Below are 26,129 nucleotides of genomic sequence, written 5' to 3'. Positions count from 1 at the left end.
GGGTTTAGCGCGGTCCTGAGAATCCTGATCGTAGAACACAGCCTGCTTCTCCGCCACAAAGAAGTCCGGTCGCTGAGATCAATGTCAGAGGTCATTTCGGTCAATTTGTCGGTCTTCTCTCCAGCAGCAGAGTTCTGTGTCAGTGATGATGTTCACTCATCTCAGATTCTCATTCATCTTCACTGAATCGCCCATCGGTATTAAAGGGTGTCGTGACAATTAAAAAAGCAAACGCCAAAGTTGGTTTTCAGTTCAGAGATGGTTAAAAGCGCACGTTTTACTTAACGCACACCAGACAGTCAGTGCGTAAACGCTTTCCATGAATCTTGTTAACAAAAAGTCTGACAAGATTCCGTGGTATCGACGCTTTGGTTTCTGGAAGAAAGATGCCAACAAGGGTCTGAAAGAGGACAATAAAAGGTAAAGAAACAATCTGTCCTTCATTTAACAACATAATCTTGGTAACATGAATGGAGGGAAGAATAACAGTTTTCTTCATCTCCAGGGTCTCAGAACATAACGAGTGCCCTGAACAGAAGACAGCCAGCAAGAAGAGATCAAAGATACTGAAGTGGCTTCGTTGGCTTTTTGGTCACCGTGTGGTGAACAAGGAGAATCCTACAAACGGCCGTAAGGAGTAAGTAAAGATCCGAGCAGTAATAATAATAATAATGATAGTTAAAATTGCAAGCAACATTGTTACGGTCCCGGGCCTCCTCGCGTCCACCGCGGTGAATGAGAAGTTGTCCTGAATCCAACCATGTAGGTATGAAAGTGGTGGGACTTTGAGTTCAGGAGAAAGAGGCTTCGGTCTGACCGAAGTGTGAGTGCAGAGCTGGGAGCTGCCTTTCAGAGCCCCCTGCCCTGCTGCACTCTGCCACCTGTGCCACAGTGGAGAGAAGAGGAAGAATTGTGGAGAGTTTTTAGTGTGAAAAAGTGTCATAATTCCCCAGATTTAGATCAAAAGTTTAATGTAATATATTTTTGTAGAGATTTTTGTCAGGAATGTAGTCATGTCATTTGTGAAGGGGTGCGAGTTTTACTGTAGACGTGAGAAGCATCTGTTGGAGGTGCTGTGGAGCTCATGTTGGAAACACGTTGCAAAAACAATAGGGTCTTTGCCCCTTAATTTCTTGGGGCTCAGGCCGTTATTATGCGAATAATTTATCCAAACTGCTCCAGTGTGAACGGATAAATTTAGCATTCAAAATTTGGCCTGATGATAAACAAATCCGCAAAAAAACGACATTTCTAAATGAAAGAGACATTTTTCAAGCAAATGTCAAGAACTGCTGAGACCAGTTCACCTCTTCAAAAGATCTCATCTGAATTGAGCATAGAATGAACAGTTTTTCTTCATCAACAGAGTCTCGGCGAAAAAAAGTAAGAAGAAGTGTCTGCTTTCCAGAGAGTCCAAGGTATGTATGTTTGACACAAACGTGGAAAAAAATGTTAATCAGAGTGTCTTTTCTGAACTTAAACAAACATATTGATTTGTTGTGTCCAACAGTTGTGTCGTATTGAACCACTGGCCTCAAAGAACAGTGAGGAAAAGACTACGAAGAGGTCCCAGAAGATCCCCAAGGAGCTCTTCGTTTTCCCACAGGCAACTCCAGGAGAATGTCCTCAAGAGGGCAAAAAAGAGTAAGTCATGACGAAAATCCTTAATCCAAACTGCTCCAGTGTGAACGGATAAATGAAGCGTTCAAAATTTGGCCTGATGATAAACAAATCAGCAAAAAAACGACATTTCTAAATGAAAGAGACATTTTTCAAGCAAATGTCAAGAACTGCTGAGACCAGTTCACCTCTTCAAAAGATCTCATCTGAACTGAGCATAGAATGAACAGTTTTTCTTCATCAACAGTGTTTCAGAGAGACAAAGTAAGAAGAAGAAGTGTCAGCTTTCCAGAGAGTCCAAGGTATGTATGTTTGACACAAACGTGGAAAAAAATGTTAATCAGAGTGTCTTTTCTGAACTTAAAAAAACATATTGATTTGTTGTGTCCAACAGTTGTGTCATATTGAACCACTGGCCTCAAAGAACAGTGAGGAAAAGACTACGAAGAGGTCCCAGAAGATCCCCAAGGAGCTCTTGGATTTCCCACAGGCAACTCCAGGAGAATGTCCTCAAGAGAGCAAAAAAGAGTAAGTCATGATGAAAATCCTTTATCCAAACGGCTCCAGTATGAACTGATAAATGAAGCGTTCACAATTTGCCACGTGATAAACAAATTGGCAAAAACCTTTCAACTTATGCTCATAATATTGATGTGCCTCAATACCTTGTGCGAGCAGCCCATTCATTATTTTCTTTATAACACTACAGAGGTTTACCAAGAGTCCGGAGGAGGAAGAAAGCCAACCCTCTGCGTAAAGTCTTGACGCATCAACAGATAAACCTGTTTGGGTGAGTACATCATCTTTGACACACAAGCAACAAAGCTGACAAAAAACATTCGGAATGGAAGAACTGATGTTTGGCTTGTTTGTGTGACAGGTTTCAAAACCTTGGTCAGACCTGCTACATGAACTCCACGCTGCAGAGCCTCCTGATGCTAACGGACTTTGTCGAGGACATCAGCAGTCAAGCGGACATTTGGATAGAGTGTCCTGAAGCTAAGCTGCTAACGTACGAGCACCACTCACACACCTGCACCTCCCTCACCCTTCTGTTACACGATCAGTTAGAAGTACAGCTGAACTTGCGTGGTAGTTGTGGTTAAGAATGATTTAAACCTTCACAAAACTAGAGGCTGAACTGACTGCCTTTACCGATTTATTTTATTCCGTCTCATTCTGTCGATCTAAATTAGAACGTCTGACTTTTTTTTGTTCTCCCGACAGATCATTTATGGCCATCAAGGAGATCCATGGCTCCAGCAAGGTCGACCCCTCTCTCCTCCAGATGTTTAAGGACGTTGTTGCTGCCTGGGCTCCCCAGTTTGCTTGGAATGATCAGAATGTGAGTCTGTGGGTTTTTTTTCTCCACCTACTAATATATTCTTGTGGAGCAACACATTTTAACTCATTTTTTGTGTTTGCAGGATGCTCACGAGTTCCTCATCATTGTGTTGACCCAGATGAGTAATCTGGCTACAGCACTGCAGAAGAGAGCAGCCAGCCTGGGAAAAGTCTATCGCTGTCCTGTGGAGAGCAACTTTGAATTTCAAATAAGTCACACAAGGAAGTGCTTGAGGTAAATATGAGCCAGAGAAGAACCTGTTCAATTTTGGCTCTGATAATTTGTAGTTTTTGCGTGGTGACGTTCTCTTTTGCGGCAGTACCAACTCGGTTTGACTCCGTTTATAAGCCGTATTAAGGGGCTTTGATTTAAACTGAGACCATGTGTTCATTTCCAGTTGCGGGCATGGAACCACCCATGGGGAGAGAATAAACAACCTGTCCCTGTCCCTGACACCTGGACGCAAACAGCAGTCTGTGGATGACTTGCTCAACGGTTACCTGATGGTAAGAAGCACTTTCACACTAAACGTGGTTCTTTAACTCAGTATAGAACCGACAACATGTTTGTCCTGTGCTTTTTTTTTTAGGAATCCAACATTGAGTACCGCTGCGAGTGTGGTGGGACGAAATCCAGCATGAGCGTGAGATTTGTGACATTGCCAAGGTGAGTGACACCACACCCATCAAAATGACCTCCCTCTGGATCGCTGCCCATCTGGGGATTCTACGTTGTTCATCTCTGTTCTTTTCTCAACAGAGTGCTGGTCCTGCATTTGATGCGGTTCACTTATCAGCTGCAGAAGCTCAGGGACAAAGTCGTCATCCTCAGGGACCTGGTCGTGCCCTCCAGCCAGGTAAAGAAAAAAACAACATGCCCTGACGGCAGACATCAGGCTAGGGGACACGTTTGTAGCCTTCAGCCAATCAGATTCAACATGTCTATCATCACGTCTTGAGATTTATCTTCGCAACTATGTTCTTTTTCCAGGGTGGTTCCGGCTTTAATCTTGCTTGTGTCATCAGTCACTTCGGTCACACAGCAGATTGTGGTAAGATGATCTGTTCTGTTTCTAATCACCCTGATCATGTACAATGGTCAGTGGAACTGCTTCTTTTCTGTCCATGAAAGCAAGAAATCTCAGTAACATCACCACACTGCATCCTCTTCATTTAGGACACTACATCAGCGCCGGAGTGGAGCCAGGCTGTGAATCAGGGGACACGTCTGAGAGGTGGTTGACCTACAATGACGATAATGTGACCCGCACCAACGTGGAGTCTGTGGTCAAGCAGTCCCAGGAAACCGGCTACATTCTCTTTTACCACCGAAAAGTGAGATCAGATCATTTAAATCAGGCTTTTGGAGGTATTTAAAAATCTATTTTTATTCTTCTAAACTTGCATATGTTATTTCTAGAATCTGGGCTAGAGCCCTCCACAACGCTCTGTCACAGAAACGTGAAGTTTGGAGATGGACAACTGGATGAAGAGCGCACGGCTGTGGGTGGTGACCTAATTGGCCGTTCAGAGCTCCCTCGCTGGAGACACGGTGACGTGACTGAGTCACAGAAGAACACTTCTCCATCTGCCGGATGAAAGCAGTAAGTACCTCCACTCATTACTAATGTGTGTCCATCTCTCAGCTGAAATAAACATATTTTGATGAGTGAATTGATTTCCTCCTCCTAGGAGCCACGCAGCCGGCCTGGAAGTTCTCACGTGGCAAGTTCCCCCAGGATCCCCCAGCGATTTCCACAGGATCTTCCTTCATGGGAAAATCCAACAATTATGTGTCTACCTTAATAAGTGATGTGTAATCTAAATAAATGTCCTACCTAATAAACCTACCAAGTATTACTCTTAATAAGTGATGCGTAATCTAAATAAACGTCCTACCTAATAAACCTACCAAGTATTATTTGTGTCATTTGTTCACACAACTGACAAGTGGTTTCAAGTGGGCCCTCGCTCCCCCCTCACCGTCCTCCCTGTTGCAACCCAGAGGATGGCTTAGGACGGAGAGGACGGTGAGGGCTGCAACACCAGGCAAAGTTTGGATTTTGACCAAGGGAGTGGGCTAACGCCTGTGATGAACTGGCCACCTGTACAGGGTGTACCCATCCTCTCATCCCCGCAACCCTTTACAGGACAAACTGTCGAAATGGCATAACAGTCACCTCAGCTTCCACACCGTGGTGGTATAGGACACACTGACAGACCTATGCCTTGAGGCCGAGTTTCTGACGTGAAACAGACTGAAACCACAAATTAGTCCCAGCATGCTAACGTTGAGCTATTGCCAATTAGCATGCTCACATTAACGTGAACGTTGGTGACCAAACGTCCTCTTTATCCAGGATTTGTCCTCTTTTCACGTATGAATTTGTGTCCTTGGTTATAGATAGTACTTTGTCAGATATACATTTTCTATCCGTACAGAGAAGGCATACTAGACAGTTGGGCTTTGGGTTTAGCGCGGTCCTGAGAATCCTGATCGTAGAACACAGCCTGCTTCTCCGCCACAAAGAAGTCCGGTCGCTGAGATCAATGTCAGAGGTCATTTCGGTCAATTTGTCGGTCTTCTCTCCAGCAGCAGAGTTCTGTGTCAGTGATGATGTTCACTCATCTCAGATTCTCGTTCATCTTCACTGAATCGCCCATCGGTATTAAAGGGTGTCGTGACAATTAAAAAAGCAAACGCCAAAGAAGTTGGTTTTCAGTTCAGAGATGGTTAAAAGCGCACGTTTTACTTAACGCACACCAGACAGTCAGTGCGTAAACGCTTTCCATGAATCTTGTTAACAAAAAGTCTGACAAGATTCCGTGGTATCGACGCTTTGGTTTCTGGAAGAAAGATGCCAACAAGGGTCCGAAAGAGGACAATAAAAGGTAAAGAAACAATCTGTCCTTCATTTAACAACATAATCTTGGTAACATGAATGGAGGGAAGAATAACAGTTTTCTTCATCTCCAGGGTCTCAGAACATAACGAGTGCCCTGAACAGAAGACAGCCAGCAAGAAGAAATCAAAGATACTGAAGTGGCTTTGTTGGCTTTTTGGTCACCGTGTGGTGAACAAGGAGAATCCTACAAACGGCCGTAAGGAGTAAGTAAAGATCCGAGCAGTAATAATAATAAAAATGATAGTTAAAATTGCAAGCAACATTGTTACGGTCCCGGGCCTCCTCGCGTCCACCGCGGTGAATGAGAAGTTGTCCTGAATCCAACCATGTAGGTATGAAAGTGGTGGGACTTTGAGTTCAGGAGAAAGAGGCTTCGGTCTGACCGAAGTGTGAGTGCAGAGCTGGGAGCTGCCTTTCAGAGCCCCCTGCCCTGCTGCACTCTGCCACCTGTGCCACAGTGGAGAGAAGAGGAAGAATTGTGGAGAGTTTTTAGTGTGAAAAAGTGTCATAATTCCCCTGATTTAGATCAAAAGTTTAATGTAATATATTTTTGTAGAGATTTTTGTCAGGAATGTAGTCATGTCATTCGTGAAGGGGTGCGAGTTTTACTGTAGACGTGAGAAGCATCTGTTGGAGGTGCTGTGGAGCTCATGTTGGAAACACGTTGCAAAAACAATAGGGTCTTTGCCCCTTAATTTCTTGGGGCTCAGGCCGTTATTATGCGAATAATTTATCCAAACTGCTCCAGTGTGAACGGATAAATTTAGCATTCAAAATTTGGCCTGATGATAAACAAATCCGCAAAAAAACGACATTTCTAAATGAAAGAGACATTTTTCAAGCAAATGTCAAGAACTGCTGAGACCAGTTCACCTCTTCAAAAGATCTCATCTGAACTGAGCATAGAATGAACAGTTTTTCTTCATCAACAGAGTCTCGGCGAAAAAAAGTAAGAAGAAGAAGTGTCTGCTTTCCAGAGAGTCCAAGGTATGTATGTTTGACACAAACGTGGAAAAAAATGTTAATCAGAGTGTCTTTTCTGAACTTAAACAAACATATTGATTTGTTGTGTCCAACAGTTGTGTCGTATTGAACCACTGGCCTCAAAGAACAGTGAGGAAAAGACTACGAAGAGGTCCCAGAAGATCCCCAAGGAGCTCTTCGTTTTCCCACAGGCAACTCCAGGAGAATGTCCTCAAGAGGGCAAAAAAGAGTAAGTCATGACGAAAATCCTTAATCCAAACTGCTCCAGTGTGAACGGATAAATGAAGCGTTCAAAATTTGGCCTGATGATAAACAAATCAGCAAAAAAAACTACATTTCTAAATGAAAGAGACATTTTTCAAGCAAATGTCAAGAACTGCTGAGACCAGTTCACCTCTTCAAAAGATCTCATCTGAATTGAGCATAGAATGAACAGTTTTTCTTCATCAACAGTGTTTCAGAGAGACAAAGTAAGAAGAAGAAGTGTCTGCTTTCCAGAGAGTCCAAGGTATGTATGTTTGACACAAACGTGGAAAAAAATGTTAATCAGAGTGTCTTTTCTGAACTTAAAAAAACATATTGATTTGTTGTGTCCAACAGTTGTGTCATATTGAACCACTGGCCTCAAAGAACAGTGAGGAAAAGACTACGAAGAGGTCCCAGAAGATCCCCAAGGAGCTCTTGGATTTCCCACAGGCAACTCCAGGAGAATGTCCTCAAGAGGGCAAAAAAGAGTAAGTCATGACGAAAATCCTTTATCCAAACGGCTCCAGTATGAACTGATAAATGAAGCGTTCACAATTTGCCACGTGATAAACAAATGGGCAAAAACCTTTCAACTTATGCTCATAATATTGATGTGCCTCAATACCTTGTGCGAGCAGCCCATTCATTATTTTCTTTATAACACTACAGAGGTTTACCAAGAGTCCGGAGGAGGAAGAAAGCCAACCCTCTGCGTAAAGTCTTGACGCATCAACAGATAAACCTGTTTGGGTGAGTACATCATCTTTGACACACAAGCAACAAAGCTGACAAAAAACATTTGGAATGGAAGAACTGATGTTTGGCTTGTTTGTGTGACAGGTTTCAAAACCTTGGTCAGACCTGCTACATGAACTCCACGCTGCAGAGCCTCCTGATGCTAACGGACTTTGTCGAGGACATCAGCAGTCAAGCGGACATTTGGATAGAGTGTCCTGAAGCTAAGCTGCTAACGTACGAGCACCACTCACACACCTGCACCTCCCTCACCCTTCTGTTACACGATCAGTTAGAAGTACAGCTGAACTTGCGTGGTAGTTGTGGTTAAGAATGATTTAAACCTTTTTACTACTGAAACAAACAACACAAAACTAGAGGCTGAACTGACTGCCTTTACCGATTTATTTTATTCCGTCTCATTCTGTCGATCTAAATTAGAACGTCTGACTTTTTTTGTTCTCCCGACAGATCATTTATGGCCATCAAGGAGATCCATGGCTCCAGCAAGGTCGACCCCTTTCTCCTCCAGATGTTTAAGGACGTTGTTGCTGCCTGGGCTCCCCAGTTTGCTTGGAATGATCAGAATGTGAGTCTATCGAGTTTTTTTCTCCACCTACTGATTATATTCTTGTGGAGCAACACATTTTAACTCATTTTTTGTGTTTGCAGGATGCTCACGAGTTCCTCATCATTGTGTTGACCCAGATGAGTAATCTGGCTACAGCACTGCAGAAGAGAGCAGCCAGCCTGGGAAAAGTCTATCACTGTCCTGTGGAGAGCAACTTTGAATTTCAAATAAGTCACACAAGGAAGTGCTTGAGGTAAATATGAGCCAGAGAAGAACCTGTTCAATTTTGGCTCTGATAATTTGTAGTTTTTGCGTGGTGACGTTTTCTTTTGCGGCAGTACCAACTCGGTTTGACTCCGTTTATGAGCCGTATTAAGGGGCTTTGATTTAAACTGAGACCATGTGTTCATTTCCAGTTGCGGGCATGGAACCACCCATGGGGAGAGAATAAACAACCTGTCCCTGTCCCTGACACCTGGACGCAAACAGCAGTCTGTGGATGACTTGCTCAACGGTTACCTGATGGTAAGAAGCACTTTCACACTAAACGTGGTTCTTTAACTCAGTATAGAACCGACAACATGTTTGTCCTGTGCTTTTTTTTTTAGGAATCCAACATTGAGTACCGCTGCGAGTGTGGTGGGACGAAATCCAGCATGAGCGTGAGATTTGTGACATTGCCAAGGTGAGTGACACCACACCCATCAAAATGACCTCCCTCTGGATCGCTGCCCATCTGGGGATTCTACGTTGTTCATCTCTGTTCTTTTCTCAACAGAGTGCTGGTCCTGCATTTGATGCGGTTCACTTATCAGCTGCAGAAGCTCAAGGACAAAGTCGTCATCCTCAGGGACCTGGTCGTGCCCTCCAGCCAGGTAAAGAAAAAAACAACATGCCCTGACGGCAGACATCAGGCTAGGGGACACGTTTGTAGCCTTCAGCCAATCAGATTCAACATGTCTATCATCACTTCTTGAGATTTACCTTCGCAACTATGTTCTTTTTCCAGGGTGGTTCCGGCTTTAATCTTGCTTGTGTCATCAGTCACTTCGGTCACACAGCAGATTGTGGTAAGATGATCTGTTCTGTTTCTAATCACCCTGATCATGTACAATGGTCAGTGGAACTGCTTCTTTTCTGTCCATGAAAGCAAGAAATCTCAGTAACATCACCACACTGCATCCTCTTCATTTAGGACACTACATCAGCGCCGGAGTGGAGCCAGGCTGTGCATCAGGGGACACGTCTGAGAGGTGGTTGACCTACAATGACGATAATGTGACCCGCACCAACGTGGAGTCTGTGGTCAAGCAGTCCCAGGAAACCGGCTACATTCTCTTTTACCACCGAAAAGTGAGATCAGATCACTTAAATCAGGCTTTTGGAGGGATTTAGAAATCTATCATTATTCTTCTAAACTTGCGTATGTTATTTCTAGAATCTGGGCTAGAGCCCTCCACAACGCTCTGTCACAGAAACGTGAAGTTTGGAGATGGACGACTGGATGAAGAGCGCACGGCTGTGGGTGGTAACCTAATTGGCCGTTCAGAGCTCCCTCGCTGGGGACACGGTGACGTGACTGAGTCACAGAAGAACACTTCTCCATCTGCCGGATGAAAGCAGTAAGTACCTCCACTCATTACTAATGTGTGTCCATCTCTCAGCTGAAATAAACATATTTTGATGGGTGAATTGATTTCCTCCTCCTAGGAGCCACGCAGCCGGCCTGGAAGTTCTCACGTGGCAAGTTCCCCCAGGATCCCCCAGCGATTTTCCCCAGGATCTCCTAGAGGATCTTCCTTCATGGGAAAATCCAACAATTATGTGTCTACTCTTAATAAGTGATGCATAATCTAAATAAACGTCCTACCTAATAAACCTACCAAGTATTACTTGTGTCATTTGTTCACATAACTGACAAGTGGTTTCAAGTGGGCCCTCACTCCCCCCTCACCGGCTCCAGCAAGGTCGACCCCTTTCTCCTCGGGATTTGTAAGGACGTTGTTGCTGCCTGGGCTCCCCAGTTTGCTTGGAATGATCAGAATGTGAGTCTGTGGGGTTTTTTTCTCCACCTACTAATATATTCTTGTGGAGCAACACATTTTAACTCATTTTTTTGTGTTTGCAGGATGCTCACGAGTTCCTCATCATTGTGTCGACCCAGATGAGTAATCTGGCTACAGCACTGCAGAAGAGAGCAGCCAGCCTGGGAAAAGTCTATCGCTGTCCTGTGGAGAGCAACTTTGAATTTGAAATAAGTCACACAAGGAAGTGCTTGAGGTAAATATGAGCCAGAGAAGAACCTGTTCAATTTTGGCTCTGATAATTTGTAGTTTTTGCGTGGTGACGTTCTCTTTTGCGGCAGTACCAACTCGGTTTGGCTCCGTTTATAAGCCGTATTAAGGGGCTTTGATGAGTTGGATTTAAACTGAGACCATGTGTTCATTTCCAGTTGCGGGCATGGAACCACCCATGGGGAGAGAATAAACAACCTGTCCCTGTCCCTGACACCTGGACGCAAACAGCAGTCTGTGGATGACTTGCTCAACGGTTACCTGATGGTAAGAAGCACTTTCACACTAAACGAGGTTCTTTAACTCAGTATAGAACTGACAACATGTTTGTCCTGTGCTTTTTTTTTTAAGGAATCCAACATTGAGTACCGCTGCGAGTGTGGTGGGACGAAATCCAGCATTAGCGTGAGATTTGTGACATTGCCAAGGTGAGTGACACCACACCCATCAAAATGACCTCCCTCTGGATCGCTGCCCATCTGGGGATTCTACGTTGTTCATCTCTGTTCTTTTCCCAACAGAGTGCTGGTCCTGCATTTGATGCGGTTCACTTATCAGCTGCAGAAGCTCAAGGACAAAGTCGTCATCCTCAGGGACCTGGTCGTGCCCTCCAGCCATGCAGCCGGCCTGGAAGTTCTCACGTGGCAAGTTCCCCCAGGATCCCCCAGCGATTTTCCCCTGGATCTCCCAGAGGATCTTCCTTCATGGAAAAAATCCAACAATTATGTGTCTACTCTTAATAAATGATGCGTAATCTAAATAAACGTTCTACCTAATCAATCTACCAAGTATTATTTGTGTCATTTGTTCACACAACTGACAAGTGGTTTCAAGTGGGCCCTCGCTCCCCCCTCACTGTCCTCCCTGTCGCAACCCAGAGGATGGCTTAGGACGGAGAGGACGGCGAAGGCTGCAACACCAGGCAAAGTTTGGATTTTGACCAAGGGAGTGGGCTAACGCCTGTGATGAACTGGCTACCTGTACAGGGTGTACCCATCCTCTCGTCCAGAGGCAGCTGGGATAGGCTCCAGCCTCCCACCCCGCAACCCTTAACAGGACAAGCTGTCGAAATGGCATAACAGTCACCTCAGCTTCCACACCGTGGTGGTATAGGACACACTGACAAACCTATGCCTTGAGGCCGAGTTTCTGACGTGAAACAGACTGAAACCACAAATTAGTCCCAGCATGCTAACGTTGAGCTATTGCCAATTAGCATGCTCACATTAACGTGAACGTTGGTGACCAAATGTCCTCTTTGTCCAGGATTATTCCTCTTTTCACGTATGAATTTGTGTCCTTGGTTATAGATAGTACTTTGTCAGATATACATTTTCTATCCGTTCAGAGAAGGCATATTTTAAACGTTAAGACAATATAAGGCATCTGTGAGTCAACTTCAAGTATCATTTGAGTTTCTCATTGCCCGGTTAAGTGTCCAAGAGTAGATTTAAACTTGTTGAATTAGCCTTCCACCTCAGTGGTGTCAACTGCCCCAAAAAAAAGGACGACACGCTGGCAAGAAGTCATCCAACGTGGTCCGGGACAATTAATTATTTTCTTTAATGTTTCAGATTTATATTTTGCTGTGTAATGTACTTATTGTGATTTATTCTCACGGTTTTGAGTATTTACCATGGTTTGTTTGTCCATAAAGCTGTGTTTTGAGACGTGTAAATGAGGCTACACTAGCTTCAATGTTAACCCTGGTTTCCCGTGTTCAGATATGTCCCACGACTGACGCTACTTTCCCACACCATTGCGGTGCTATTATGCTGTGTTGTAGATGTGTTCTTGAAATTTTCTTTAGTTCTTTGAGTTGTTTATAAGCCATTAGTAGGGAAACTTTAACAGTTGACAGTTGCCATCGTAACATCTTGGCTGGCAGAGTAATTTCGAACAAGTGATTAAGCTTGAGCCAAGATGTTGCTAGGGGAAGCGTTGACAGTTTACAGTTGCCATAGTAACATCTTGGCTGGCGGAGTCATTTCAAATGAGTGGTTAAGCTTGAGCCGAACTACGTGTGCGTATATATGGTTTACACCCTGATAGCCAATCAGAAAAGAGTTCAGCCTGACCATGTCACAAAATATATACAGTCTCATGTTTATTCTCTATTATTCATCTATGTATTACTTTTATGTATTATTTATCAATTCAATGTAATCCTCTATCAGTTGTAGGTGTTTATTACACAAAAAAAATTACGATATCTTTGGCCATACAATTCTGATATTCATTGCACTTTCCCATATTAACCCCAACCTATTGTCAGATTATCTGTGTGCGATGGTTATTATTTACAATGCTGCTGTAAAAAACAGTATCATTAACTCTATAATGTCCATAGAGGAAGGGTTGTTTTTTTTTTTTTAAAGTTTGAGACAACAGTGCACATTTTTCTGAAGATGCTATTTTTAGTTGTTCGTCACAAGAGTTTACTCATTTTAGTTTTTTTGTTTTTGTTTTTTTTTTACAAAAAACACGTGAAAATAAAGCTTCTTTTGATTCCAAATGAAAAACTTTTATGGTCTTGATCACCAGGTAAGAATTTACTATAAAATAGATTTCTCAATGCACTTTTAGGGGAGGAATGTAGCTCCATGACCACAAAATATAAATGTATCTTATAAATGTAAAATGTATGTATAAATATAAATGTAATCTTTAATTTCTTCATCTGTAATTTCACTAATTAGAATTTTATTTTGTCCCTCACTTACTTTTGGAAATTTTATGGAGTCTAAAAATATTTCAGTCTCTTCTCCATCTGTGCTGAGTTGGCTGCCTAAACTTGTATAAAACATTTCAAAAGTCTTTTATACTTTGCAATGTACAGAATTTGTAGTGGAGTCGCTGATTTTATTGGGTCACAAATAGCATTTCGTTAGGGAGAGAAGGCCAAAATGATTGTGTCATGCAGAACTCCTTTATTCTGGGGAAAACTGACTGAAACCCATCTGTAACTTCAAGTTTATACGTGTTTTTAAGAAGAAATTTCACTGGAAAGTGATTTTTAACAAGAGTTATTATGGGTTTTATAAGCACAAAGCCCAAAGAAACATTTATTGCAGAACTCATGATGTTTGCTGGCATCAATCATGGCTTCTTGGCAGTTGTTCTTCCCCTTAAGCCTTGTTCCCTCAGTCACCTGTTGATGGTCGCTCTGGCGCCTTTCACAGACTCGGATCTTGAAGCAATTATCTCTGCCTGAAGATCAGCAGCACCCTCCATCCGTGTCCATTAGGAGTCTGACATCTTCCTCGGTTAAGTTTTGTTTCCTTCCTCTTCCTTGGCACTTTCTTTAGTCTCGGCAATTGACCTCAAAGCATACTTGACCGCTCTGTATTGCAGCTACTGTGTTCGTCAGAGCAACTTTTTCAGTGTTATGGCGGCCCTAAATAGCATCTCTCCCATTGGATTGTAGATACAATTCATCATGCATGTGCTGGAAATAACCACTCTACCCTCTGGGGTGAGGTGCCATTCCGCCGTGAGTGAGGGGGAATGGGCTGCTTTATGAAAAGCCCATGACCGTAAATGCCGCTGCCTCATGAGCATCAACTTGTTAGTTCCCTGTTAAACAGAGTCAGTGTTTCCGCTCCTTAAACACAGGGTCCTCCTGTCAGAGTCCTCTGTGCCTGCTTGGAGAGATATGAACTCAGGCTTTGCTGGTATTAGTCATTCAGTGGTTGAAGCAGCGCCCTCTGGCGGACGGCAGGGTTAAAACCGAATGACAACTAATGCTGTTACCAGTATAGTTTGTTCCCTTGATCCTGAGCGCTCTGTCACTCAGAACGACCTCTTTCGGGTCATCCAGGGGTCACAAGTGATGTTGGGGATGTTACATAATTGAGCAGTGCAAAGGGGATAGTTAGTACTTTAAGCAGTAAATAAAAACAAACAAAAAACATGAAAAGGAACCTACACGTTGTTTTTAACTCATTCTATGTCCTGCAGTCTGAGTTGCACTTTTTTTTTCCTTCATTGTTATTACATGACAAGGGTGATGCCAGCACAGTCAGGTACCTGACCAGCTTCTTATGTTTCATTATACTTGTTACTATCTCATCTTCTTCCGTGGAGCCTTTGTGCTTCTCCATTTCCCAGATCCCTGACTGATGCTTCAGGAGGAGGCTACAGACCTGATGAGGCTCAAGCTGCCACCCTCAGCATGAATATTAGTATGAGTACTAGTAGTATTCACATCAGTATTCTCAGTACTGTACTAGCCGTCTACATCAGTACTGTGTTTGTATTGTGTTAGCACATAGTTTCTTATATTGTGCTGAAACTGATTGCTTGCGTAACCTGTAGATGTTTTCATTGGGAGCTCGTTGTTGTTATTGGTTACCGTGCCCCCATCCCTTTATCTGTCTCTCCACTTGTCTTTCTCCTTCCAGCCTGTTCACATCCCCTCTCTTTCATTCTGTATTTCTGTCTTTTTCCATCATCTATGTTTGTCTCTGCCCCACTTTCCTGCTCTCTTTCCCCCCCAACCGGTCAAAGCAGACGTCCGTCCCCACTGATCCTGGATCTGCTCCACATTCCTGCCTGTTAAAAGGAAGGTTTTCGTCGCCGCTGTTGCAGGATGCGCTTGCTGATGGAGAACTGTTGGGTGGAGGTTCATTGAAGGAGTGTGGTGGTGGACTTGCTCTACAAGAGACATGAGATAACTTTTGGTGTGATTTGGTGCAATACAAATAAAATTGACTTGACTTGACATGGCATTTATTGCATATAAACAAATAGTAGAACTAAAACGAAATATATAATACCTTAGAATGAGAGTATGAAGAAAATACCTTAAATAGAATACTGGATTTTTTAATAAATTTGTAATTTCAAATGCATTTAAAGATACGCGAACGTTTTGCAAAAAAAAAAAGTCAACGTCATCACGCATTCGTGTACGTCACCAACCAGGAAGTGTGCGGAGAAACGGTGCAGCTGAATCACAACAGAGCACAAGAAACACTACAGCATTGAGAACTCGGCTGTAAGACACGCTGCTTCTCTCCTGTTACCGACAGCGAAGATGTCACGGAAAGCCAAAGAAGAATATTACCGTTTTTTTACCGTTACCGATGTACGCACACACGAGAAGGGACACACGGAGTATAAAGTGACAGCGAGGGTTGGTGTACTCCGGTTTCTATCGCTAGCTACGATATCATTAACTCTGTTGTTATGCTACTTTCTTTACTCGTCCAGCTAATTTTCCTATAAAGTATGTGTCTGACTTGTTCCCTTTGTTAATTACGTCTTCTGTACAATACATAACGCCAACCAAATGCAAGGTTATTACCCATTGATCCAACAGTAAAGTCAAAGTTAGCACAGTCGTCAATTCATCGAGGACAAGAAGATTAACAATGGTTTTCTTTATGAAAAGGGATAGTCACGTTAGACTGAGAGAAAACTTGTGATTCCCTTTGAGAACTCCAATTACCGCCCTAATGCCCCATTATCGTCACACATATGCGCTCAAAATCAACTCAATCAATTTCTCAACTGCTCAACAAACTAAGTCCAGCTATCGTTAGTGGTTAAATATTCCCTCGTAAATGTTGACCTTTTCACTCCTTTCTTTCTCAGACATCTCTGATCATGAAAAGGATCTTAAATATCATGGGAAAGTCACTCATATTTTTATTTGTATGGAGACGTGTGAGCCTCGGAGTGCAGATCATGCAAAGCATGGAATGAATTGCGCTTTTTCTCTGATTTGTAGTTTGTCTCCAAGCGTCATCCGGAAGATGTGAAGGAGGTGGTTGTGTGGAGGAGGTACTCCGAGCTAAAAAAGCTCCACGGGGAGTTGGTCTACACCCACAAGAACCTCTTCAGACGTCAGGAGGAGTTTCCTCCATTTCCCCGCGCACAAGTTTTTGGTATTAAGAGACATATTTAAGATACAGGCAGCCCATCTTGAGGACTTTTTAGCGTGACTTTGGAGACGTTTCGGTGTATACTGTTAAGCACGCATACACAGGATGTAACTGGAAAGACATTTAAAGATCCTGATTAGGTTAACGCATCAACAAAGACCATCAGTGTCAGATTACAAGTTTTAAAGGCTTCATGAAACAAGATTTGTTACCAATCTTTAACAGTCCTGCTTCCTGTGTCTCTCCCATGCCGTGTCATCCCTGAAAATGATCTGAATTGTCCGTTTAAGGAAGATTTGATGAAGCCGTGATTGAGGAGAGGAGGAAAGCTGCGGAAGCCATGCTTCTTTTCGCCACAGGCATACCTGCACTCTACAACAGCCCACAGCTCAAGGACTTCTTCATAGTAAGGCACACACACACACGCACACACACAAGAATAGGAAAAAATGGCACACACACAAGCATGTACTAAACTGTGCTGTCATTTAACACAATCCCTTCCTTGGTATCTTTCTGAAAACCGTCTCCCAGGGCGGTGAGGTCACAAGGCCCCTGGATCCCTCTCCTGTTTGCTCTGCTGGGCCCTTGCCCCCCCCTCTTATCCCCCTCCCCAAGCGCAGAGCCTCAGATTGTGAGCCTGCAGAGGAGGAGGAGGGGAGAGAGGCACCAACTTTGGTCCAGGATTTGGGCACCACCCGGCTGTTTGACGTGGGAGAACCTGAGGTGGCAGCGGAAGCCTACAATGAGATGGGAGACTCCTTCAGAGAAGGACAAGATTTCAGTGATACAGAGCTGGATGACCGAGGTAGAGAGTCAAGGAAAAACCTGCATGGGATTTTCTGTTGTTTTTTTTCCCTTACCTTGATTTTTACTTTTGTCTTTTGCAAAATCTCCAGTATCGTCTCCCGAGCCATCTCCAGCCAGAACCCACGCTTCCCAAAAGTCTCAGGAAGAGTTTGATTCCCTCTTTGACTCTGTGGTGGATGAGCACCACCTGCCCACAGAAGAGCCAGCGCCACCCCCACTCTCTGATAATGACCTGGCTGTTTTTGATCCCTGCTTTAAACAAGGTGAGGATTAAATGCCATTCAATTCCAAAACTTCGGAACAATAAACAGTTACACACAAAATCAATTGGTAGGTAGTTTGTATTGAGCAACCTCGCTAAAAAAAAAAAAAAAACCCCGTCTGTATCGGGTTCTTTTTTTGTCTATTTCAGACAGCTCCGCTTGCTGCAGTGACCACTCAGAGTTGTTCTCCTTGTCGTCAACCAGTCCAGAAGCAGATTATCTGAACCAAGCTGCAACTGAGCTAACGACCGCCATGGAACGGGAGAAGGAGGGAGAATTCACTGCTGCCATTCATGGTTACAGGGCGGCGGTGGATATACTCATCACTGGAGTACAGGGTGAGCAAGACATAAGAAGTAGCGATGTGTTGGTGGGCGTGTGTGTGTGTGTGTGTGTGTGTGTGTGTCCAATAAATATGTCAAGGGGACTGCATGGCATTTTGCGTCATATTGACTGAGGAGTCCACTTCAACGCCCTTTCCTGCGTGTACCAGGAGTCATTTCTGCTACTACAGAGATGTAAAACGGTATCAACCATGTTTAGATTCATTCAGATGTTCTGCTCACGTGCTACCACTTGGGAGTATGAAACAGTGGAGGCAACTTGAACACAGCGCGGTAGAGAAAATGCAACATACCAACATGTGACCTCGGCGTAAAATCAACTTGCTGATTTTGATCCAATGTCTGTCTGCTGCTTCAGCGAGGGGGAACAATAAAGTTTTTTTCATCCATTAGTCTATCTTAGTTATGTAATAACAGATCGCAAAGAGCTCTCACCAGGAGGTTGAATAATAATAAAAGGGCAAATATAAGCTTTGCCCTTTCATGCACCCCACGCCCCTTTTTGAAAAAAAAAAAAAAGAGTTGACTTATCAATATACATTTTCAGATAAAATTTAATATAAATTCATGACAGTGGGACAAAGATTTACAGTCATTGACTGGAATGTAGTCCGGTTAGGTAAAAAGACTGGGAAACATTTATGATAATATATTGAGAAGTAAAAGGGCAGCACATCTTGAGAAGCGGCTACGACTTCAGTTTTGGCTGCTGGAACAAAGCTGCTCCTGTACTGCTTTGTTCTGCCCCTTAGGACTAAATACCTCCTTTCAGAGGGAAGAAGCTGAAAAGTTCCATTTAAGTACACGACCACAGATCTTGTCAGGGCCGCGTTTTTTTGTTTCCCTTAACCTAAAAAAGGAGGCTATTTACAACATTCTTTTGGTCAGTTATGACTGAGCTCTTGAATTTCCTTGCTCAAATCAAAAGAACCAAAACGACGATAAAAGCAATTTATTAGCATGAGCCGAATCACCATCTAAAGTGATATGAGCGCTGAGCTCTGTATTATGAAGCCCCGTCGTAGCGCTCAGACTTGCCCAGGCAGAGCCACTTTTGTTGACAGCTAACTTGTTCTTCAGTTCTGACTTGTAGTGCTGTTTGGCCTTAAAAAGTTCTATCTTCACCTCTTCAGCGGCCGAAAGCTGATCCGATGCTGTTCCGTGTTTGGAAGCGCGTCTCTTTTTGTTGAAGCAGGACTTGTTGTGAGGATATGTTTTCACCTGCTTACCAGGGGATGATCATATCCTGGCAAAAAAAAATGTGGGAAGTAAAGGCAAAATAGTTGTGCAAGGACTCAGGGGCTGTGACCCAGTTTTGACCCGAGCTGAGGAAGACAGACCTCACCACCCCCTAAGATGGTTGGTGGAAGGAGGATTTTTAATGCATAAAGATTCTAATCTTTATTGGTTGATGAAAGATTTTATTGAAGGTTGTTTTGTACATGCGTGGGATGATAGGCTTTAATATTTTACTATAGATTGCACTGTTTGTGGCGCGGCACGGTGGTGCGGTGGTCAGCACTGTCCCCTCACAGCAAGAAGGTTCTGGGTTCCAGCATGGATCTTTCTGTGTGGAGTCTCCATGTTCTCCCTGTTCCTGCGTGGGTTCTCTCTGGTACTCCAGCTTCCTCCCACAGTCCAAAGACATCAAGAGGGGACCAGGCTGATTGATGCTCTAAATCAGGGGTTGTCAAACTTTCTGGGTATGCGGATCACCTTTTTTCATCAAGAATTTTCGCGGACCACCACATAATAAAAATGTCTAAATACAGTCTGTAATGTATGCTACATACATTATAGCCCCCCAGTGCCACCTACTGGTATGTTGTGATACTGATCCTTGGCGTTCTGGACTAGTCCTTCATTCAGACCAGGCCGTGAGAGCACGTTAAACTGAGTTAAGATATCTCCGTGTGTCTCATTTCAAATGACTGTATAGATATTCTACTGATAGAATTACGTTTGCAGTAGCACCACCTGTAGACGTCTTTTCGATGGTTTTCTTGTCTGCGCGGTATTCCTTCAGCTTGTTCTGGAAAAACACAAGAGGCTTTGACAGCAATTCCGGAAATTTCCACGGACCACCTGCAGTACCGCGGACGATTAAATGCATTTCTTAATCACTCATAGTATGTAGCTTTATAAAGCATGGACTGATGAAACACAAAACTCTGAGCTTTCTATGTCAGGACGAGACAAACGGTGAACTTCACAGATAAAAAATTCTGTGTGCAATAGTTCATCCGTGGTTACTCCCCTCTGGGTCCACGTTGACTCAAGTGACAAGCTTGAGGCAGGTGGTATTTTGGTGGAATTGGCTAAGGTGCTGGATAAGGCTCCAGTCTCTTAGGGGGCGTGGGTTTGAATCCTTCTGTCCCCCCCCCCCCCCCCCCAAAATTTTTTTTTTCTGCTTTATGACAAATAGGAATAAAGTTGACTTGCGTAATCTCTATCCTTCTGCATATTTCTATCCAGGTGACCTCAACCCTGCGCGCAAGGAGTGTGTGATGAGGAAGACAGCCCAGTATCTGAAACATGCCGAGATGCTGGTGGACAGGCATAGCTCACCTACACACACAAACACTAACACACACACACACGCACAGAATCTGTAAACGCACAGTTTACGTGAACTGCAACTGTACTTTTACACAGACAAACACACACGCACACACACACACACACACACACACTGATCTAAGGTGAAAAAAAAATCTCAGGGTTGTGGCATATATGCGTCTCGCACAAACACACACATACACACTATGATGGGATTCGCACTTTTTGTGTTCACACACAATCCCTGCATACATTTGTAAATTCTGCTGAACACACACACACACACACACACACACACTCCCGAGCCACACACTATTTAGAAGTCTGTTTTTGTGATTTGTCTGTCTGTTTTTTTGATTTATAAAAACCTGAATTTCTGGAGACGGAAAGTTAATGGATGGTTGTATTGATAATCTACATCCCGCCCTATATTTCTTTTGTTTAAACAATGATTTCTCGATGAATACAATGACGTGTATGTATATTAAGTAATGTTCATTTTGCACCGTGTTTTCCTAATAAATATAAATTAAATTGAATCAATAAGACATCAGCTTCATGGGTTACAATAAAAAAATTTTAAAAAACGAGCAAAGTAGAAAGAATTCGCTGAAACAATCGTGTTTGGAAGGACTCTGTAATTCCAGGACCGACCAGGCGTGAATATTTTAGGAGTTTCTACACCTACAATAAATGCTAAGTTTGTTGCACAAAGCAATGATGGCATGTTTTCACGGTACAATTGTAGGTACATTTCTATTTACAAAGGACAAGAAACTTTCGGTCTTCAGAGTTCATAATCTGACTAACGAGATTCTAACTGGCTGCCAGTTTTTGTTTTGTAGGTCTGTAGAACAAAGTAGTACCACTAAGAGGCACTGTTTACTCTCAGATAATATCTCTTATGGCCCCTTGAGTCTAGTGGCTCCTCACTCAGCTACATGGTGTGTATGTTTAGCACGTATGATTAGTTTTAACCTCTTGGATAAAATTGTTTGCCATTACACTACTACATTACACAATAGTGCAAATGCCAAACCCCCCCCCCCTCCCCCCCAAAAAACAAAAAAAAAACCCGCAAATTATTATTTTTTTCTTATTTTAAGTGAACTGAATGTTTTACCGCAACCAGAAGGAAGTTGCCCACAGTCACGAACCGGGAAGTTAACATGTGATTTGTATGCTAATCAGTTTTGGTAATTGCTACTTTCCTCTCACCATTTCCCATCACTGATTTTCCTCTGTCCAAAATGACCACCGCAAATTGTAAAAGTCCCAGTAATACCTAAACGGCATTATTCCAACAGTTACACTATCAATTAGTGACAATGTGTCACATGCATTTATTACAGGATATGATATGTTTTATTGTTACATTCAGTTGTATTTTTTGATAGCGGGCATCCAGTCTGTCCAGTGGAGGGAGCGCTCAGATTATTTTAAGTACCAGCGCACAAATATACAAATATTCCATTCTTTGTACTAACCTACTTCTGTTAAAATGCACAGGTATTTGCAGTTTTGCCAAAGAACTATTTTTTTTCCCCTCAGACTGACATCATCAGATTATAAATCATGAAACATCAGCATGGAAGGCAGTATGTCTCCTTTTGTATCTGCTGTAGTTTGAGCTCCGGACTTCTTTGTACAGTTTTATATTTATGGACACCAAATCATTTCTAAAGGTATATATTTATGTGTTAGTTAACCATTAGTTAATTGTTAACTAACTACTACTACCACTACTACGAACATTAACTAAATATTCGCTATCTATCAATAAATTTTATTCAACGTGTCATAGTTTTTCTTTCAATTCTGAGATACTGGATCATATGAAGTGTTTTTAACCTTTCGATTACCACAAACCATCAGCTCCCAAAGTCGTTTTTGAACCGTTGCATCACTTCATTGTGACTCCAGTGCAGAAGGAGCCAGCCATGTTTCTTAAGCTTGAAGTCAGTGGCGCCTCATCGCCACCAACTACAAAAAAAAAACAACAACAAAACTGTCCTAAAACAGCAGTTCACAAACTATAAAGTACATCATTTGGTTTTTTTATCCACATCTTCTTCATCTAATCAAGTGCCCAGTAATCCAAAAACACATCGATGTGAGGTAAAACGGTGCGTTGCCGCTATGACAGCGCGCCACTGTAAAGTTATAGTTTGTCCGTTTACAGCTCAAATCAAACTGTGGATTTTTCCGCGTACGCTGGCTAACGAGACAGAGATTCTGCTGTGCTCTTGACAGTTTTCATAGGGGAAATTTTGGGACTCTTTCGTTGTTGTTGTTGTTGTTGTTGTTTTCATTCGATAGCTTATAGGGCAAAATTAGCTTCAAGCCAAATCTATGCGGCTGGCTCTTTTCATGATCCCCCCCCCCCCCCCCAAAAAAAAAGGATTTGGGAGCTCACATTGCTAATTTTGTTCGTATTGGAATGGCAAAACAAAGACTTTTTGGGGTGGGGGGGTGAAGTATCCCTTGAAATGACCCCGCTCCTATTCACCATAGCTACCAACAACTCAGAGACATCTGAAATGTGACTCTGAATACATTCTGCTTTTTTTGCGAGACATCAGAAGCAAAAAAGGTTTCTACTTCCACTTTAATCCTTAACCATGAGTTGGAATTTTTGATCTTTTTTTCTTTCTTTTTTTTTAAATGGAATGTGAAGTACAAAGTAGCGTCAAATCAAAATACAGGTACAGTGCTTGCGTGAATGTGCTTGGTCACTTTCGCTAATGAATGTATTTCATACACTACTGATTAAAAAGCACGTTTAAAGCATCTAAATATATTTTAGGGCCCATTGTTGTGCAGTTTGGGCATGATAATATCAGACCAACATTCCATTTAAGGTATGTTTTTGTGCCTAGAGAATAGAGCGACTGAGACAGAAAGAGGAGTCAGAGGGCTGTGAAAGAGAGGGATAAGTGGAGCTAGTTGAGCGGCATACAGCAGCATCCCTCTCTCTGGAGAGGAGAGAGGGATGGAGGGAAGGACAGACAGATGGAGAGCCAACAAAAGAAGTGGAGGCCAGCGAGAGGAAAAGATGACCCATTCTCTCGCCAGATGAGGAAAAAGAGGGGATGCGGGGAGCGAGAGACAAACAGAGGAGAGGAAAAAAGGAGGGATGTGATTAGAGGATAAGCAGAGATCATCCTTCCATTGTTTAAGAGATGAAAAAAAAAGGACCCTCCCTCTTCCTCTATTTTCATCCCCCATACCTCATTTTTTGCATGCCTTTGTTTTGAGCATTGTGGGGAGCTTGAAGAGGATGGATTGATGATGGTGAGAGCAAGAGATAACATTGCTCTACCTCTCTACCTCTCTGTCCATCGCTTTGTAGTGCAACACCTGTGAAATGCAGAGGATGAGATAGAGAGTAAGATGGAGAGACAAAGAGATGAAGGGTGGGTGGGTGGGTGGGGGGGTTCACACAACATTAGCATGCTGAGAGTGTCAGCACTCTCCTCTTTTCTCTCCCTCCCTCCCACCCCATCCCTCTTTCAATCCCTCCTTCCATCCCTCCCTGTGTCTCTTTCTCCTCACTGGTCACTGCAATTATACCATCAAAACACTCCAGCCTGAGAGCATAATAGCTTCCCCCTGTGTGTGTGTGTGTGTGCGCGCGCGCGCGTGCGCGTGTGTGTGCAGACACGGGAGTGTGAATATCTGTATGTTATCAAAAGAGAAAGATGTGTGTGTATTTGTGCATAATTTAGTGCCATACATGGTGCATTACGCGTGCATGTATGACAAGAAGAGCAGCTGATGGAGTGCAAAACCAAATTCGCAGCATGTGTGGGTGCTCATGAGTGTGTGTGTGTGTGTGTGTGTGTGTATTTTTGAGTCCTACAGGCTAGAAAAACTGCTTCTCCAACCTCTGACCAAACACACTCTTGAACACAGGGTAGACCCACTTTACAGTTTTATGTCTATTGAGTTTCTATTTACACACACTCGCACTAATGGATGCATACAGCCATGGCTTTGAGACACAAGCCGTTATGACCTACATGCCCAGTGGGTCATCATTAAGCCAAATAGCACACTCTGACACCTTTGGCTGTCCACACACAGTTTTGTTTTTTGTCCTCTTAACTTCCTCTATCCCTCTCCCTTCCCGTCTGTCTCTTCCCTTTTCTCCCCTCTCTAACACACGCAGACGCATACTTACATGCACACACGCGCGTGCGCGCACACACACACACATCATCCCCCCTTTTATGAGCTTGTTATGCCTCTGTCTGTTAGTTTCCCTCTGTCACCTTGCCCTCAGCTATTTGAGTATACTTCTGTCTCTCGCCTCTGTCTATCTCACACACATAAACACACTCATTCTCTTTTGGTCAGCCTCTGCCTGTTCTCTCTCTCTGTCTCTCCGTCCTGACGTAGGTGAACAACGCAGTACAAATAATGAACTCGACCAGCGCAGCTTGAAAACCGTAGCGTCTAATACTATGGAAACTGGGTTGTGCAAAGATGTTAAAGAACATGCCAACTATTTTTAAATATGCCATCTGACCCAGAGCCAGACAAGAAGATGGATACCCTCTCTCCTCTGTGTGTACATGAGGGAGCTGGGACCCACAGAGACCAGCTGACCGTGAGTTAGCTTCGTGCAATCAATGGCAGTGGGTGGAAAATGTTATCATACCTCCTTAGCCAAAATGGTATGTTCTTAAATTAACGTAAGCAGGTTTTTGTAAAACATTCCTAGTGTATAGCCATTTAGAATTAGCTGATGTTTCAGTTTCAAAAGCAGACATTTGGTTGAAACTATTATTCCTCGTAAAACCACAGCACTTAAAAAAGCCCCGTCGATAAGCTGTCAATAAAGGGTTGACCGCCGTTGCTACCACCAACCATGGCCTTTTTTCTTTTTCTTTTTTGTACGAGAGGATTAAAAAAGCATTTCTTTTTTTTAATAAAAAAAAAAAATCAAGATTCTGAATCTTATCTGTTTGATAACTTTTAGCAGAAGTTCGCTAACATGCTCACCCGCTCCCATTCATTGTGCTAAGCTAAGCTGTTGGTGTCCAACAATATTTGCTACTGCGGGGACATTGCTGCTCGATGGACTCATTCATAAGGACTTTTGCAGTCTCTCCCATCTTTACATGGCATCATCAGATACACAACAAACATTAACAGAACACACGGTAAATAAATTAGCTGGAAAGGAGGTCAGCCGCTTTACTGCGGCATGTCAGAGGTTTAAAATGTTAATGAAGCCTTGCGTGTAAATGCACACAGCGCATTGAGGAGACACTTATCATTATTAATACATTAATCATATATGTGTTTATCTCTTATCCTGCTAATATGCTTCTTTAATGTAGCTTTCAACATGTTCATATCACCACAGCAACCAGATGATCCTGAAACTCAAAAAGCTGATATGCTGTTACTTTGGATTCGTAGACTAACATGTCTGTCAGTCATTTCCTAGATATATAACTGGGAACTGTGGCAAATATGATTGACGTGAGGATGAGCAAATGCTCACAATGTGACGATAAGTTCATCTGCCATTTGCGTCTGACAGCTTTTATTTCA

General features: G+C 43.1%; 3 protein-coding genes across 7 annotated transcripts; all 3 read left to right on the top strand.

Annotated features, from left to right (window-relative positions):
* Positions 1-243: 243 nt before the first annotated feature.
* LOC147238695 (ubiquitin carboxyl-terminal hydrolase 50-like) lies at positions 244-4,875 on the top strand. Of its 2 annotated transcripts, XR_015111711.1 has the most exons (17): positions 244-420; positions 506-637; positions 1,367-1,418; positions 1,511-1,644; positions 1,868-1,922; positions 2,015-2,148; positions 2,330-2,410; positions 2,501-2,632; positions 2,848-2,965; positions 3,048-3,199; positions 3,363-3,471; positions 3,555-3,631; positions 3,725-3,821; positions 3,956-4,016; positions 4,142-4,299; positions 4,385-4,568; positions 4,657-4,875. XR_015111711.1 is itself a non-coding variant. In XM_086196648.1 (16 exons), exons 1-16 carry the CDS (start codon positions 320-322, stop codon positions 4,394-4,396), a joined length of 1,605 nt encoding a protein of 534 aa, XP_086052774.1. In that variant the 5' UTR covers positions 244-319; the 3' UTR covers positions 4,397-4,650. The 2 variants fall into 2 exon arrangements, 1 of the variants encoding a protein (XP_086052774.1); XM_086196648.1 differs by lacking the exon at positions 4,657-4,875 and having other exon boundaries at positions 4,385-4,650.
* A 363-nt stretch (positions 4,876-5,238) lies between these two features.
* Positions 5,239-10,446, top strand: LOC147238694 (ubiquitin carboxyl-terminal hydrolase 46-like). 3 transcript variants are annotated; one of them, XR_015111710.1, is made up of 17 exons: positions 5,243-5,856; positions 5,942-6,073; positions 6,803-6,857; positions 6,950-7,083; positions 7,308-7,362; positions 7,455-7,588; positions 7,770-7,850; positions 7,941-8,072; positions 8,307-8,424; positions 8,508-8,659; positions 8,823-8,931; positions 9,015-9,091; positions 9,185-9,281; positions 9,416-9,476; positions 9,602-9,759; positions 9,845-10,028; positions 10,117-10,446. XR_015111710.1 is itself a non-coding variant. In XM_086196647.1 (16 exons), the coding sequence occupies exons 1-16, from the start codon at positions 5,756-5,758 to the stop codon at positions 9,854-9,856; spliced, it is 1,608 nt and encodes a 535-aa protein (XP_086052773.1). In that variant the 5' UTR covers positions 5,243-5,755; the 3' UTR covers positions 9,857-10,446. The 3 variants fall into 3 exon arrangements, 2 of the variants coding, with proteins under 2 accessions (XP_086052772.1, XP_086052773.1); XM_086196647.1 differs by having other exon boundaries at positions 9,845-10,446; XM_086196646.1 differs by lacking the exons at positions 9,845-10,028; positions 10,117-10,446 and having other exon boundaries at positions 5,239-5,856; positions 9,602-9,838.
* A 5,135-nt stretch (positions 10,447-15,581) lies between these two features.
* On the top strand, positions 15,582-22,367 carry snx15 (sorting nexin 15). Of its 2 annotated transcripts, none has more exons than XR_015111766.1 (7): positions 15,582-15,837; positions 16,435-16,591; positions 16,879-16,994; positions 17,123-17,396; positions 17,488-17,661; positions 17,866-17,999; positions 20,481-20,626. XR_015111766.1 is itself a non-coding variant. In XM_086197150.1 (7 exons), the coding sequence occupies exons 1-7, from the start codon at positions 15,739-15,741 to the stop codon at positions 20,618-20,620; spliced, it is 1,149 nt and encodes a 382-aa protein (XP_086053276.1). In that variant the 5' UTR covers positions 15,584-15,738; the 3' UTR covers positions 20,621-22,367. The 2 variants fall into 2 exon arrangements, 1 of the variants encoding a protein (XP_086053276.1); XM_086197150.1 differs by having other exon boundaries at positions 15,584-15,837; positions 17,811-17,999; positions 20,481-22,367.
* Positions 22,368-26,129: the final 3,762 nt, after the last annotated feature.

This window comes from Aulostomus chinensis, chromosome 24 (assembly GCF_037954235.1).
Source record: "Aulostomus chinensis isolate RoL2024-O1b breed Wild chromosome 24, RoL_Achi_v1.0, whole genome shotgun sequence".
Lineage (NCBI taxonomy): Eukaryota > Metazoa > Chordata > Actinopteri > Syngnathiformes > Aulostomidae > Aulostomus > Aulostomus chinensis.
The sequence above is the reverse complement of the archived record's forward strand: the minus strand, read 5'-3'. Positions and strand labels throughout refer to the sequence as shown.